Source organism: Nicotiana tomentosiformis, chromosome 4 (assembly GCF_000390325.3).
Source record: "Nicotiana tomentosiformis chromosome 4, ASM39032v3, whole genome shotgun sequence".
Lineage (NCBI taxonomy): Eukaryota > Viridiplantae > Streptophyta > Magnoliopsida > Solanales > Solanaceae > Nicotiana > Nicotiana tomentosiformis.
Window position 1 is genome coordinate 108,779,434 of NC_090815.1, and position 16,767 is coordinate 108,796,200.

A 16,767-nucleotide genomic window follows, 5' to 3' on the forward strand; every position below is an offset into this window, starting at 1 on the left:
ATAATAGCCACTATTTTGCTGCAACACGGAAAGTTCCAGCATAATATACTGGAGATTGATGCACATGTGTATGAATATTATGCTGGAACTCCAGCAGACGGAAAGTTTCACATAATATACTGAAGATTGGAGTATATGTGTATGAACTTCCAACATATTATACTGGACCAATATATTATGCTGGAACTTCAGTATATTATGCTGGAAGTTCACATGTAAAAAATTCGAACTCCAGTATATTATGGTGGAATATTTTTCAGATTTTGAACAGTATTTTCGTTCAAATTTATCTTTACATGAAAATTGGCTAAATTTTGATTATTTTTGAAATCGTGGCAATTTTTCAATTACCACCGGCTATTTTTGAATTTCACCGGTATTTGCACCCAGGAAAAGAGAGAAATCATTTATTGGACTCGTGGAGATAAAGCCGATCAGATCGAGGCCAAATGTGGAATAATTTCTTGCTATCAACAAAAATGTGTTGGGGAAGGAGAATTCAGAACAATACATGTAAAGGAAGCAAAGCGGATTTGAAACATGGCGTGGTAGGGCTTGCAAAAAATGAGGTATTTGGCAATTGGATATGGGATCGAAAGAGAAATTGAGAGTAGTCTAGATGATCTAGAGTATTACTCAACTCTAATGTGATTTTTATTTTTGCTTTATTCAATTTTTTGCACGCAAGCTATATAGAAATAGCAGTATTTATTCCTGCACGACCTAATTATAAGTAATATTTTACTTCCAATGCCTGGTTTTTTCCCAATTTAACATGCATTATAGAAAGCGAACAAAAGCTGAGTACGTAGCAGCGATAATATTTCAATAATCTCAACTTCAAACATAATGAAGTCGTGGAATATTGAAATCTGAAATCCAAAAGAAATGTAAGCTAAACACAGGATAAAAGTACTGCATAGCCTCTAACTTTAGTGAATGAATGTGTTTATTTCAGCCCGTAGCACCTCTCCAGTCTGCGGACAGAACAGATTTTAGAGGTCTTACGATAACAAATTATCAATTTTAAATAATAGAAGAATGCTACTGGCTGTCTTTGGTTCTCAGTAACAAGACAAAATCACATTAAAACATTCTAAATTATACATTTCTTCGAATTTTATCATATGGAGTAATATAATTAGGCTGCTCTAATGCCCCAAAACTAGAATATTAGCAACTATTGCAGATTCTGAAATAAAATCATCTTGAAAAAGTAATCCAGGACATGTTGCAGTGTCTTATTCACAGAGGACCAATTTATGTGTACTAAAATTGTTATATTATTCGTGATGTAGGCGTTCATGTCAATAAAACGGGAGAAGTGCCATTCTAATATAGTTATAGATGCTGTCCATTCTAATCAGAGATCTTGGTGCCAGCCAAAGTGCCAAAGGCTCCAAACAACGTATCTTCCAACTACACAAATAACAAAAACAGATAAATTCATCGACTAAAAAGGAGTACACTTTCAAAATAAAGTGCAGATGAACCAAGTGAATTAGAGTTAAAAGTAATATCAAAATCTTGTTAGTTCTTCAATTTTAGTTTGCTATTTGTTTCTTAAACACACAAAAAGTATTTCTTAAACCATCAACTTTATCCATCTCAATTGATTCAAGATGGAAAGCTAGTAGTTTGCAGTTGAAAAATCAGCTAGAGATGGGAATATGAACCCCATAGCTCAATTTGCATAGAGCTTTCATTTAATAATCATTTACTTTTAGTTTGATGATCTTTCAGTCATAACCAATCTTTATTCAAACTCCATTTACTGCCCTCTCTATATATGTATATATCCCGAGGATGATTTACCTATTTAAGGTCTCTGCCAAAACCGTTCAGGGCCATTTGAATGTCCACCTTCTTAATTTGAATATCCTCCGCCTTGAAGAGACGTCCTTGAAAACCACGAAACAATGCACTTTCCAATGCCGTCTGTAACAAACCTTCAACATCGACTAAGCTAAGTCCTTCTGTCGCAGAAGCTGCACATCAACCGTTTATTCAGTCTCTAGACTTAAATATCCATAGTTATCAAATCTTAGGACACAAAAATAATGATACATCCTATGGAACTAACCTATGGCTGAAAGGTCTATGTCAGTATCGAAAAAGAATCTTCTCTGCATCCTTTTCGCTTTGACTTGCAGAATCCTCAACCGTGCATCTTCATCTGGTAGACCTAATTGCAAAAGCAGTTCAAATCGCCCTGGTCTACAATCACACCAAGATATGTCAACTAAGATATATTGAATATATAGAGAAACAGAGAGGCCATGAAAATCGGACAAGTTACTTTACTTTCCACTTCAAAACTATTTGGAACAGAATATGAATAGCATATTAATGAAGTTAAGAGAGAGATCATTGGAGAAATGTATACCTCAACAAGCCATCATCAATCAATTCAATCCTACTAGTTGTCCCCACAACCAATAGATTGGTTTGTTCCCTAACGCCATCAACCTAGTCTCGTTAAACCAACATTAGTTAGTCATACACAAATAACTTAGGAAGCAAAGTCATTCATAGAGTTGGCGGAGGTGAAAAGCATAGAGGTATTGAAGCATACCAATGTTGACAGTTGGCTCACTATCCTATCAGTTACCGAGTTCGCACCTCTTTTCTGACGTCAAAAACCAAATTTAAGTTAGACACTGAAATAAGCACCCAAAAGAAAGAAAGAAATCAAGCTAAACGACTAGGAAATGCTTACCGCTGCAAAGGCATCAATTTCTTCAAAAATGATTACATGAACAGGACTTTCTTCACCTAATATGCAATATGTATCATCAAATAACGCAACATATCCACTATATAAACAACATAAGAATTATTATCTTACCTTGAAAGACAGTAAAAGCTAATAATAAGAAAGTTCTACCCCGAGACTACCCGTGGGCTCAAGAAATAAATTTGGTCTTAGGTCTTTATCCAACATTTTATTCGATAACAGATTGGTCACTGAGAAAAATGTATTTCAGTTTGATAATTGGCGACCTGTGCAGCCTCTTCATTTTAATTTATACCTATATTCTCTAACATCACTTTAACGATTGCAAATGGAAACGAATCTAGAGATGCTATATAGCTTATATTAACTCTACAACTGCCACTGATTTGCCTAGTGGGAGATACAGATGCACTTTAATAAACAGTAGTCGGATCACACAATTTACATTAGCTAGAAACAGAAACAACCAAAGATGTAAGGAATTAATTTCTTATTGTAGAACCCAAATTCTAACTTTTCAAAGCTAGAGAAAAGCAATGAGGAGGAAAAACTAGAACCACAGAGGACATCATATTCTTACCCATTTGCTCAAGATCTCTAATTGATGGAGCAAAAATATCTCTCAGATTCTTTTCACCTGATCCTAGGAAAGTGCTTATGATCTCCGGCCCTCTCACAACCTAGAAAAAAGATAAAAGGAAAGATTAGAATAAAGTCAATAATTAAAAAAAAAAAATGACTACCTTAACATTACAACCTTTAATTTTGCATTGAGAATTTCCGATATGCATCTCGCAACCAGTGTTTTTCCTGTTCCAGGTGGTCCGTAAATGATTAATCCTTTCATAGGTTGGAGCCTTAACCTTCATTCATTAAAACAACCATCAAATACTTGATAGTAAGCTCATCAAGTTTACGGAAAATCTAATTTGATAAAAATGCTTACTCTCTAGATAAATCCCGAGGTAAGGTACGAGGGAGAACTAAGCTCAAAATGATATCTTTGAATTGGTTGTTAGGTCCCCCAAATCCCATGGACGCCATTTCTTCTTCAAGCTCCTCCATAGTGAAATTTCTCCTTAAAATTTCTTTCGTAACTTATTTTTGACCACAAGCCTAGCAAAAAAGTGAATGACTCCGTATACTTAAATAAAAGCACTTGGAATCCAAATTACGAACCTTCTGAAATTTCTTTCTTAATGTTAAATAGAAAGGAACTTTTAGCTCAAAACTTTATCGTCCAAGCAAAAGCTTTGCCAAATTTTAAGGACTTTGAAACTGAAAATTGGAAAAAAGAAGAATAATTATAATTTATGATGTACCTCTCTATGTTTTTTACTTAAGATATGCCACCATTTCCTGCGCTTCGGTACTCTGAATTCGGTAAAACTAGAGATTTTAGTCGGGTCTATTGTGTCTTCTATGTCAGTATCTTCATGTTTAATGAACCTCAAACAGCATTGTACACAATTCCAGTTCCTAATTGTCCGACTGCAAAAAGGTAGGCAACAATTCGAGCAAATTTTTCTCTGTAGAATTAAAATCCTTAAAATATAGTCTTAGTTCATATATAGCAAGTGGAAGATCTGGCTAGTCATGGTTAATGGTTTACGATTTACCTTTCCACCGTGGCTCCCTGCTCGGTTGTTTTCTGACTGCATATCTCCGCAGTTGCCGCCTGACTTCTAAAACGGGCAAGCTTAGCTTCGATAGCCTTCTTCAATTTTATGCACACCTTAAATGCTATGATAAATGGCCGTCCCAAAACGGACCTGAAAGAGGAAGGATCGTTTATTGGGTTTAGATCATTCAAAGTTGGGGTTTGTTAAGAGACTCCTCTTCTAAAACATATGCACTGCACTAACTAAATTCACAAGATTAACCTTATAATTTCTCCATTCACTCAGAATCACGGAAGCATAAAAGTATTTAAAAAGTAAATTTGTTCCTTCCCTGTACGATGACACCTAATTAGTCAGAGAGAGCAATTTTAACTTCTTATCTTCCAAACTGACTGCTCGTTCTCTCGACATGTTTTAGCGTTGCTTTAGTTCAGTGTAACAAGATTTACTTTTCTGGCTGGTACAGGTTTGTTTTCAATAGTCCTATTTGGTGCATCTCGTTTTGGTTCTCATATTTTGCAACAGTCAAGGGACCAAGATGCCTAAGCAAGCATAAGAATATATGTGCCTTTAATTTCTTTCAGATTAAAATAAGGATTCAATATTCGTTCTGAACTATGAGGACTTCAAGTCATCTTTAAGGAAGTAATGTAACACTAGCTTACCAAAACACTGTAGCGCTGAGGGCAAAATCTTGATATTGCAGTATACTAGACAATGCAAACCTTAAAATCTTAGATTAACACTATTAGTTTAAATACAAATCGTGGAGCAATATAGTTTGAATCAATGTTGTTTTTTCCTTCGGCGTAGGGACGCAGCGGGGTACGGCCGTACGGGGATAAATCTCAAAAAACTTACAACTTTAGGAACCAAGATTCAGTTTCCTTCGTATCATACGCAACAGTCACAGTAGCCTGCACAAACAGCATACAAATTTATAAAGGGAAAAAAAGGAATGAAAAGGAAAAATCAAGTTTCAGTGAAAATAAGAGATCTTCTACAATATATAGCTACACTATAGGACTAAAAAAGACCACAAATAAGAAGATGAATCAAAACCTAAACTGAAAAGAAACAGAAGCTTAGGGTTAGCGAGTAAAAGGAACATTGCTAATTCTGAGGTAGAATCGCACAGTGCTATATTACATCGATGTTCGAAATTCTAGGTAATTGGCTTTTAGAAGTATTTCATAATCACTGCACACAACTATCTATTGAGTATTAGTCATTAAATCCCCATTGGACACTTCATCGATCAAATATTCAAATTCTAAGTGAAAGAACTTTGTTACATTTGAAACTTCCAAAACACATTCTATGTTGCCGGTGATGAATCTGAGCCGATACACAGCCGTGGGGAAGTGTTTGATAGAGGCAAAGGAGATTTAAACTTGGCCAACTAATTTTGATTAATTCTACTTGATGAAGTCTGGTGCACGTGGAATGTTCTAGATAATCAGGAGCCTGCACACAAACAGCTCTACAGGATCACATGTGTATTTAATTATACTAGTCTATATTTTGCTATACGACTCTTTTTCAGTCTTAGTTTGTTACAGCTAGGCCAATAGGAGTTTGACAGGTAGCATTAGCACTACACATTTTTATTTCTCAGTTGAGTTGTATATATATATATATATATATATATATATATATATATATATATATATACACGATACATAGCAGCACAAAGAGGGAATCAATGAAATCATTTCTTCTCGTTCAAGTTTTCTAGAATCTTCTCTTCAATGGTTTCTTTTCAATTCCATCATGGTATCAGAGAAGCGATGGAGATCGAGATTACGTGAATCAATTCTCTTCTAATCCATTTCTGATTCCTATTAATTCTACGAGTCCGTTGTTCTTCTCTTCAATAATCCTTGTTCGATTTTTTTATTGAATTCTCTTTCGTTCAATTTTCACTGAAAATGGGCAGCACAACAGAAACGATTTCTTCCCCATCAAACATGACTTCTCCGGCTAGTGCTATGGATTATTCTGATCCATATTTTCTGAGTTCGACTGATCACCCTGGTTTGACTATTGTATCTCAAGTTTTTGATGGTTCCCGCTATGGAGGTTGGAGGAGAAGTGTGCTGATAGCTTTATCTGTGAGGAACAAATTAGGTTTCATAAACGGTAGTATCAAAACACCAGATGAGAAATCAGCTCAGTTTGAGAACTGGAATCGGTGCAACGATATTGTAATCTAATGGCTTCTTAACTCCTTAAGCAAAGATATAGGTGACAGTGTTTTGTACTCCTCTACAGCAAAGGAACTTTGGGAAGAACTAGAGACAAGGTATGGACAGTCAAACGGAACTCAATTTTTTCAAATGCAAAAGGAACTTAGTAGTATTACGCAAGGAACTGATGATATAGCCATTTATTTTACTAGAATTAAACGAATTTGGGACGAATTGAAGTTTCTTCACATTTTCGAAATTTGTGGATGTGAGTGTAAATGTGGAGCTAAGACAAAGAATTTGAAGGCGACGGAAAGTCAGAAGCTAATTCAGTTGTTGATGGGATTAAATGAGGCTTATACATTTATTAGAGGAAACATTCTTATGATGAAGCCTTTGCCTACTCCAAATGAGGCTTACTCTATTCTGTTGCATGAAGAAAAGCAACGTGAAGTTCATGCTTCTATACATTTTTCAGGACAAACCTCTTCATTCAATGCAGCAGGTACGAAGTTTCAAAATGCAAAGTGGGAAAACAGAGGTAATGTCCAGAAAGGCAATTTTGAGAATCGTAAAGGTGGAATATTTTGCAATTATTGTAAGAAATCGGCACATTTGATTGAAACGTGTTTTAAGTTGCACGGATTTTCTCCCTCTTTCAAGTTCACTAAGCAGAAGAGGACTTATGGAAATGCATTAAGGAGCGCAAATGCATCATTTGGAATTGAAGAAGGAGGTTCTTCTGAGACTAACCTGAATGTGAATCCCATGAGTATGGTGCAAGGCTTCTCAAAGGAGTAGCGTGATAAACTAATTCATTTACTTCAAAATCTTCATGCAGGTCAAGGAGTTTCTTCGGATTTTGAGGCTAATGTGACTGCTAACATGGCTGGTATGATAGCTGCCTTGTATGCCTTTTCCTCTCACCTCAATAAACTCCATAATAATCCCTGGATACTTGATACAGGGGCCACACAACATATGACTTATGATATTTCACTTCTTCATGACACCAAAGAATTGTCCAGACCTGTATATGTTAATCTACCAAATGGATACAAAGTTAAAGCTATTGGCATTGGAAAATTGCTTATTCCTCCTAATCTGATTTTAATAAATGTTCTATATGTACCAAGTTTTAAACACAGCTTGATCTCTGTACAACAATTGTGCACTCAACTTGACTGTTTACTGATTTTTAGCAAATTTGGTTGTTACATGCATGCCCCTTCTCTGAAGAAGCTACAGGTGTTTGGTGAGACCACTGATGGACTCTATGTGTTGGACAATGCAGCTCCCAGTTCTAGTTCCAGTCTTTCTAATGTCAGTGTCACTTCCACTATTTCTGCTGAACCTAGTCTCCCATGTAGTTCCTTACAATCTCTACTTTCAGATGTTTTCAATGTAAGTCCTTTTGATTAGCGGCTTTCTAGCGACGTGGTGACTGAAGCTAATTCCATGAATAAAATTGTTTGTTCTATGAATTGTAGTACTTTGAGTAAATTGTGGCATCAACGTTTGGGTCATTTACCATACCCTGCTATGGGTAACATTACTGGAATACCTCACAAATTGAATTCTGAACAAAATGAAGTCTGTGTAATTTTCCCAAAAGCCAGACAAACAAAACTCCTTTTTCCATCTAGCTCTATAATTTCTAAACAAAAATTTGACCTCATTCACATAGACACTTGGGGTCCATATTCTACGCCCACTTATAATGGTCATCGTTACTTCTTGACAATTGTTGATGATTTTACAAGATGTACCTGGACATTTTTGTTATCCACTAAGTCAAATGCTTTTCTTGTCCTCAATGCATTCTTTGCCATGGTAGAGCGACAATTCAATGTCAAAATCAAGAAAGTCCGATCTGATAATGCATGTGAGCTTGGGTCAGGGACTACACATTATTAGTTTTTCTCCTCTCTTGGTGTTCTTCATCAAACCTCTTGTGCGGCGACACCACAACAAAATGGTGTGGTTGAACGCAAGCATAGACACCTACTTGAAATATGCCGGGCTTTATTATTTCAGTCCAATTTACCTACCAAATTTTGGGCGACTGTCTGTTAACAACTACATTCCTTATCAACCGATTTCCTTCAAGAATTTTGGGTAATGTTTCTCCTTACCAGATATTATTTGATAAACCACCAGATTACTCCTTCCTAAAATCGTTTGGTTGCTTGTGTTTTGCTTCTACACTCTCTCATGGGAGAAATAAAATAGATCCTAGAGCCACACCTTGTGTATTCCTTGGTTATCCCTTTGGAAAGAAAGGCTACAAAGTCATGAGCTTACAATCGAAGCAATTCTTTGTTTCCAGAAATATTAAGTTTCATGAACACATATTCCCTTTTCATTCTCCTCTTCCTATTTTATCAGTTATTTCTTCTGTTTACACTCGTCCTAATGTTTCTCCTTTCCCGCATCCAGTTCCTACCTCGTCTCCTTTGAATTCCTCTTCTATTTTTGTTTCACCTACTCCTATTTCTTCTGAATATATTGTATCATCCCCTCCTACATCTCCCACCTCTCCTACATCTACTGCATCACCTCTCACCTCATCCTCGTCTATTTCTATACCTTCTTCACCTGCTACTTCTCCTGCTCATGTTGCCACGAGTCCAACACTACGAAGGTCCATCAGAGTAAGGCATACACCTAAGTACTTAAGTGAATATATGTGCAACACAGCTTCTCCATCTCCATCCCCTGTTGTTTCTTGTTTAAATTCCTTTTCTTTTACTGCTTTATCCACCCCAAATCAGAATATCCTCAGCACCCTTACCCATATCCAAGAACCTTCCACGTACCATCAGGCAGCTCTCCATCCAGGTTGGCAGGATGCACTGGCCAAAGAGTTCGAAGCTCTAGAGACTAATAGAACTTGGGATTTGGTTGAGCTCCCTCCTGGAAAGAAGCCTTTGCCCTACAAATGGATTTACAAGGTTAAGACTAAGTCTGATGGTTCTGTTGAGCGTCTAAAAGCTCGATTGGTAATTCAGGGTGACATTCAGAGAGAGGGTATTGACTACACAAAGACGTTCTCACCTGTAGTTAAGATGGCTACTATCCGGTGCATTCTCAGTGTCACTATTAAGCGCGATTGACCTCTATTTCAGTTGGATGTCAATAACGCTTTTCTTCACGGTGATTTCGATGAAGATGTGTTCATGAGGCCACCTCCTGGACTGTCTGTTCCTTCTCCTCGTCATGTTTGTGACTCCGCAAGTCCTTATATGGCCTTAAGCAGGCTTCACGCCAATAGTACGCTTGCCTCTCTACTGCCCTTGTGTCTTGGGGTTTTATTGTGTCGCTAAATGATCACTCTCTGTTTTACAAGCACCGGGGATCTTTTTCTACGCTTATCGCTGTTTATGTAGACGATATTCTCCTCACAGGGAACAATCCCACTGAGATACTTGACCTTAAGCAGTTTTTGGATTCTGAATTTCGTATCAAGGATCTGGGATTTGCTCACTATTTTCTTGGGATGGAATTACTTCGCGAGCCCGATGGCCTCATTGTCTCCCAGCAAAAATTTGCTATTGAGTTATTGTCGGAGTTTAACTGTCTTCATTCCAGACCAGTCTCTGCTCCTCTGGACTCATCCCTCAAACTTAACTCTGCTACTGGTGTTCCTCTTTCTGATGCGTCGACATATCGGCGTTTGGTGGGCAAGCTTAACTTTCTAACCCATTCTCGCCAAGATTTGTCTTTTGCTGTGCAAGCTTTGAGTCAATTTATGCAATCTCCTACCCAGGATCATTTTCAGGCTGCGCTTCACACACTTCTCTATGTTCAGGCCGATCCGGGTTTAGGCATTTTAATGTCTAAAGATCCTTCTTTTCAGCTGGTTGCCTATTGCGATTCTGATTGGGCATCTTGTGTCGGTACTCGGGCGTTCCGTTAGTGGGTTCTTTATTAGCCTCGGTTGTTGCCCAATTTCTTGGAAATCCAAAAGGCAGGCAGTTGTATCTTTGTCATCGGCAGAGGCTGAATACCGTTCTATTCGGAGCCTTGTTGCGGAGCTCTTGCCGGCCCTCTTCACCGCTCTATTCTCTGCAAGTTGGGAGTTCGTGCCCCACCCTCCAACTTGAGGGGGGGTGTTGCCAGTGATGAATCTGAACCGATACACAGCCGTGGGGAAGTGTTTGATAGAGGCAAATGAGATTTAAACTTGGCCAACTAATTTTGATTAATTCTACTTGATGAAGTCTGGTGCACGTGGAAGGTTCTAGGTAAGCAGGAGCATGCACACAAACAGCTGTACAGGATCACATGTGTATTTAATTATACTAGTCTATATTTTTTGCTATACGACTCTTTTCAGTTTTAGTTTGTTACAGCTAGGCCTAGACATTTTTATTTCTCAGTTGAGTTATGTATATATATATATACACACACGATACATAGTAGCACAAAGAGAGAATCAATGAAATCATTTATTCTCGTTCAAGTTTTCTAGAATCTTCTCTTCAATGGTTTCTTTTCAATTCCATCATTCTAAGGAAAATGACTTCTAATACGTGTATACCAAAGAAGCTATCATTCGAAAATGTTCGAGTTCTAGTTGAAAATGCTTAATTAGATACAGTCAATGAAAATCAAAAGGTGACCTCTCAATCTCAAGCAATGGTATCAAGTATCAACCTCTACGATCAAAGCAACCTAAGAAAGAAGGTATTGTATTCAATCGAATGCATAAAACACGTACCATCTTTGCTTCTAGTGTTCAGGATGCAGCAATGAGTGTCACAATAAATTGATGGATATGATGCAAGTAGGAAGAAGAATTTCACCTGCATTTTGTTTCCATGAAGGAAAAGTTCGTTAAAGCTAGACTATGCCCATTAATGATGTGTCTCCATTAAATATGAAGGATTCAGATCCCCTTCAATTCATATATAGTTGTGATTTAAGTCTAACTATGACAGGTACCTTCTCCAATAAGTAAATAGGACACATAGCAAACGACAATGGACAATGGGAATATAAAAGGCCAAGATCGTGATTCATGGATAACAAAGTTGCCCCCTTTCTGAATAAAAGTCAAGTATATTTCTGGCAGGAGTGGATGAGGCTACAAAGATAAGAATACTGGAAGAAATTGGATTCTCAGTTGGAACTCTTCCAATAAGATATCAAGGATTACCTTTGTCACCAAGAAGTGGAGCAAGCAGGAATGTCATCAGTTGATTGTCAAGATCACAGCAAAGATTCATACAGTATCAGTTGGGCACTTATCTTATGCAGGAAATCTACAGGTTATAAACTCAGTGTTATACTTTGTACATAACTTTTCGGATTCAGTGTTTACACTGCCACAAAGTAAATTGAAAGAAGTGGATGGATAGTGTAGAAACTATTTGTGGGGGGCTTCAGATGGAAAAAGAAAGATGGCACATGTAGCTTAAGACAAAATTTGTCTACCAAAGAAGAAGGGGGGATTAAGTGTGAGGAATTGTAAACTCTGGAACAATGGCATATGTGGGAAAACTGATATGGAAAAAGGACGTGCTTTGGGTCAAATGGGTTCATGGGATATATATGAAGGCTAATGGGGACTTTTGCACGCATATACCAATTGCAGACAGTAGTTGGTAGTGGAAAAGGCTGCATAAGATCAAACAAAAAATGGATAAACTGGCCGGTACAGCAATGGTAAATACACTCTGACCTCAACAGACAAATATTCTGTGTCCGCCAGCTATTTAGGGGCTCCAGGGAACAGGCATGTCATGGATGGAGCAAACCTGATACGGAATTCAATTCTGATGCCAAAACATGGATTCTGGATATGGCTAGCAGTGCAAGGGAAACTACTGACTAAAGAAAGACTATGCAAAATGGGGATTGCATGTGACAACACCACCGGTTGTTTATGTGAAGAAGATGCAGATGAAACTACCCAACACTTATTTGGTGAATGCCCTTCCTCTAAACTTGTATGGGGAGAAATCAGCAGCTGGAGTGGCCTAAAGATCAGCCAAAATGACATTCTGCGCAACATACTATAGAGAAAGAAGAAGCATTGGAAGAGATTCAAGAAGGAGACTATGGTAGAAGTTTATGGAGCATTTGTATATCATATTTGGATAGCCGGAACTGGAACATTTTCAGAAATATAGTGTACAGAAAGATGTTTTAGTACAAGAGATTAACTAGAATTTAGGGAAAGAGTGGATACACTTGTTACGTATCATTTCATAATGTATCGTATTGTATTGTATTATATTGTATTGTTTTGATGAACACAACATTTGGATATATTGTATGGGGAGCTATGTTGCTCGGATTCTCCGAAAATGTTGCCGAATATGTGTCGGATTCTCCAAAAGTAGTGCATCTTTGGAGGATCCGACACGGGTACGACAACATTTTAGAAAGTTCGCGCAACATAGATGAGGAGAAATCCGCAGCTGGAGTGGCCTAAAGATCAGCCATAATGACATTCTGTACAACATACTACAAATAAAGAAGAAGCATTGGAAGAGATTCAAGAAGGAGACTATGGTAGCAGTTCATGGAGCATTTGTATATCATATTTGGATAGCCAGGAATTGGAGCATTTTTAGAAATATAGTGTACAGAAAGATGTTATAGTACAAGAGATTAAACTAGAAGTTAGGGAAAGAGTGGATACACTTGTTAAATATCCTTTCATAATGTATTGTATTATATTATATTATATTATATTATATTATATTATATTATATTATATTATATTATTTTGATAAACATAATATTTGAATAGATTGTATCGTTTGTCGCCCTTTCAAGATGTCACGCACTAGTAATATGAAGAGCAAACTTGCAATATTACAAAAAACAAGTAGGTACATGATAGAATTATAATATAAAATGGTAAGGAAAAGAGTACAATAAAATTATTTAATAACAAGGAAGTGCAATATGAGAGGAAAAAAAATAAGATAACGACACGATCATACCAAATCGGCCGATATAAAGTGACATATTTCGGCGTCACATGACGACGGATTTAACAATACGATACAATAAAATGTAAGTAACAATCAAAACAAACATTGTATTTAAAGTAACAATACGATAGAATACAATAGGTAACAACCATCCAAACAAGCTGTTAGGGGTTCAAAAAGATCTAGGAGATGCATTGGGTTCTTCAAGCAAATATGTAATTAGTTACTGGTTTTCTGTGAGGCATATATCCATGATCATCTAAGATGGGAGGCATGATATGAGCAAGGGCGGACCCACATATTGCTAAGGGGTTTAACTGAACCCGCTTCGTCGAAAAATATTATTGTGTATTGTGAGTATCTAATTTTTGACAAAAATTAAGTACTCACACGTATCAATGTAAATTACAGCTAAAGCAGGATAACTTTATACAAAATATTATATTTGAACTCACGTGAGAATTGCTTTGCTCCTGCAAAAGTGGTGAGGCGGGTTCATAGTTTTGGTGAGGTCGTGTGTTCAATTCCCGGTCAGTGCTTTTATACTTCTTTTTTGTATAGATAGCAACAAGAATGTGCAAAGCATCAAATTAAATTAACCATACTTGGCTTGTTGATTTATTACTCCAATGGCTAATATTTTCTCGTTTTCTCTATTTTACTTTAAATTTTGTTTCTTTACTTAAAAGTCAAATAAAATTTATACTGAAGTTTACTTTACTTCAAAAGGTAATTTTAGCTCTCTCCATCATAAAATTTGCTAAGCCTTGCAAGTATATTTGTTGAAATTATATATTATTTGTTAATTTAATTTAATTTAATTTATGTTGAAACTTTTTCATTATTTTTTAATTAAATATTAATTACACTACTGTATAAGCTCTCTTATTTATTTATAATTTTGGTATTGATTTAGTTTAGTTTGTAACTCTTTTCTTATTGCCTTCTTTTATAACTAATAATTTGTTATTTATAAAACTAAAAAATATTTTATAATCTCAAATTTCTTAGAGTTAATAATTTTTGATTGGTCAAATATTATTTTTTGGTTAAAGTATAACAAAATTTTAAATTAGCTAAATTTAAATTTGTTAAATTAAAATAAGCAAAAGTTTGTTAGAACTATAAAGTGTCGACTTTAAGATGATTTCATTTTAAGATTACGCTATGAACAAAAAGGACAAAAAATTGCTTCATGTTACTGCTTATATTAGTTATAAGTGTTTTCAACTGAACCCACTTGCATAAAATCCTGGATTCGCCACTGGATATGAGGTGCTCTTTGCTTGTAATAAATTGATTTTTCGGAATGGTAATATTTACATGTCTTACCAAAAAAAACTTACCCCCTTTCTTATAAAGAAAGCATATGGAATGCAACACAGGACACCAGAAGAGCATACTAACATAACACCAGCCGTTAAATGCAGAATTGTGTACAGAAGAGTATTTCCATAATCACAACTTCTGATATTTCTATCAACCTAGCTAAGCTCCTCTTTTTGAACATTCTATAATCCCCTTAGGTCATCATATTCTTTTATTCCTTTTTCTTTTAGAATAAAAAGACATCCTAAAATCACTTAGGATGATAGAAATTTTAAGAAGAAAACAATACTAACTATATAAATTCAAGCAATTTCTAGATTGGAAACAAATTAAAGCTTCCACACTACATTCCACAATGAAGCCCCTTCTAAAAAAAGATAAATAAATCACTAGAATAATTCCATACGCAAAAGAATGCTAACACTACTATTAAGTTATTAAATAATAATCTAAATCTTGAGATGGAAATACCTAATCACCTAGAAATAAACAACTAGCAAATAAGTAAGCACAACACACAATTAACACCGAGATATAGTGTTAAAATGTCGTTAGTGATCATATGATCAACTAACAATTAACACACAATTGACAAGAGTGAGTTGCTCTAGTGGTGAACACCCTCCACTTCCAACCAAGAGATTATGAGTTCGAGTCACCCAAGAGCAAGGTGAGGAGTTCTTGGAAGGAGGGAGCCAAGGGTCTATCGGAAACAGCCTCTCTGTTCCAAGGGGTAAGATCTGCGTACACACTACTCTCTCACTAGTGGAATTATACTGTTTTGTTGTTGTTGTTCGTGATAATATGACTGGTTTAAAAAAAAGGGGGAGGGGTGGAACTGGAGAAACTATGGTTAGTTTTTTTTTTTTTTTTTAAAAGAACAAAATTAGCATGAGAATTATAAGGGGAAAACAAGGATGAAGACGCACCTGGACAACGAAGTACAAAGGTTTCCCTGTTTGCTGCTAACCAGAAACTAATCACTTTCTCTACGGATTTAGGGTGCCTTAAATACTGGAGATATACCAGTTTGTGGATCCTACTGTGATTGGATTCTAATTGACAGAATTTGCATTAAAAGCAAATTAAACAACGTCATGTCAAAAAAATATTTCACTGCAATATTTAGTCATAAGAATGGTACAATTCCGAAAAAAGTGGAAAAAAAATTATATTTGAAAATTAGAATTTTGTTGGATATAAATATAATTTTGGGTTGTTCTGAGTGAAAATTTTAAAAAATAGCTTTTGAAAATTTTCAAATTTTTGAAAAATTTCAAAATTCATCTTTATTAATTTTATGTTGAAACACTGATTTGGAAAAGAAAGTGGAAAATATTTCTGGCCAAACAGACTCTTAAATATTATACTCATTAATTTTTATCTAAATCTGTTACTTAACAACCCTCTAAAATCGGTCAATCTATCTACATGTATTTATCTATCTATATTTATATTTTTATTATCCTTTAAAAATATATTTTGTATTGAGTAAAATTGTCATCACATATTTAATTTGTTTGTTTTTTCTGTTCAAACAAGGAAACTAATCAAAACACGTTGCTTGAGTTTATTGTTGAGTAAAATCATCCGGAAGAAACGATCCATATATGACAAGAATTTGACTTTGCAACATTCACTAATCATGCGCCTAATTTGTTCCCAGTTACACACTTAGATAACACCAAAAGTTTACCGTCCAATAGCCTGCCCCTTTACGTGAATTAGTAGAAAAATAGAACACTACTATAAATAACTTAATTCCTTCTTTAAAAGTGAATAGGAGTCTTGCCACATTAAATAATCTTTCTAGAACTACCTAAAGACTCTAAGTTAATTTTCATAGAAAATCTACTAAAATTTCATAGTATATATATTTTTTATTTGGAGTATGTAGGAAGTCATAATATTTAAAATTTTAAAATCAATTAAATTTTTAC

General features: G+C 35.7%; 1 protein-coding gene across 5 annotated transcripts; it reads right to left on the minus strand.

Moving 5' to 3' along the window:
* Positions 1-1,056: 1,056 nt before the first annotated feature.
* LOC104097184 (vesicle-fusing ATPase-like) lies at positions 1,057-15,817 on the minus strand. Of its 5 annotated transcripts, XM_070200145.1 has the most exons (14): positions 15,757-15,817; positions 11,272-11,356; positions 5,221-5,276; positions 4,357-4,509; positions 4,060-4,228; positions 3,684-3,853; positions 3,495-3,600; positions 3,318-3,417; positions 2,720-2,775; positions 2,576-2,629; positions 2,387-2,469; positions 2,084-2,217; positions 1,816-1,988; positions 1,057-1,419 (listed from the first exon to the last, which is right to left on the minus strand). In XM_070200145.1, exons 6-13 carry the CDS (start codon positions 3,800-3,802, stop codon positions 1,816-1,818), a joined length of 825 nt encoding a protein of 274 aa, XP_070056246.1. In that variant the 5' UTR covers positions 3,803-3,853; positions 4,060-4,228; positions 4,357-4,509; positions 5,221-5,276; positions 11,272-11,356; positions 15,757-15,817; the 3' UTR covers positions 1,057-1,419. The 5 variants fall into 5 exon arrangements, with proteins under 5 accessions (XP_070056246.1, XP_033512291.1, XP_009602008.1 ...); XM_033656400.2 differs by lacking the exon at positions 15,757-15,817 and having other exon boundaries at positions 11,272-11,372; XM_009603713.4 differs by lacking the exons at positions 11,272-11,356; positions 15,757-15,817 and adding an exon at positions 7,302-7,441.
* Positions 15,818-16,767: the final 950 nt, after the last annotated feature.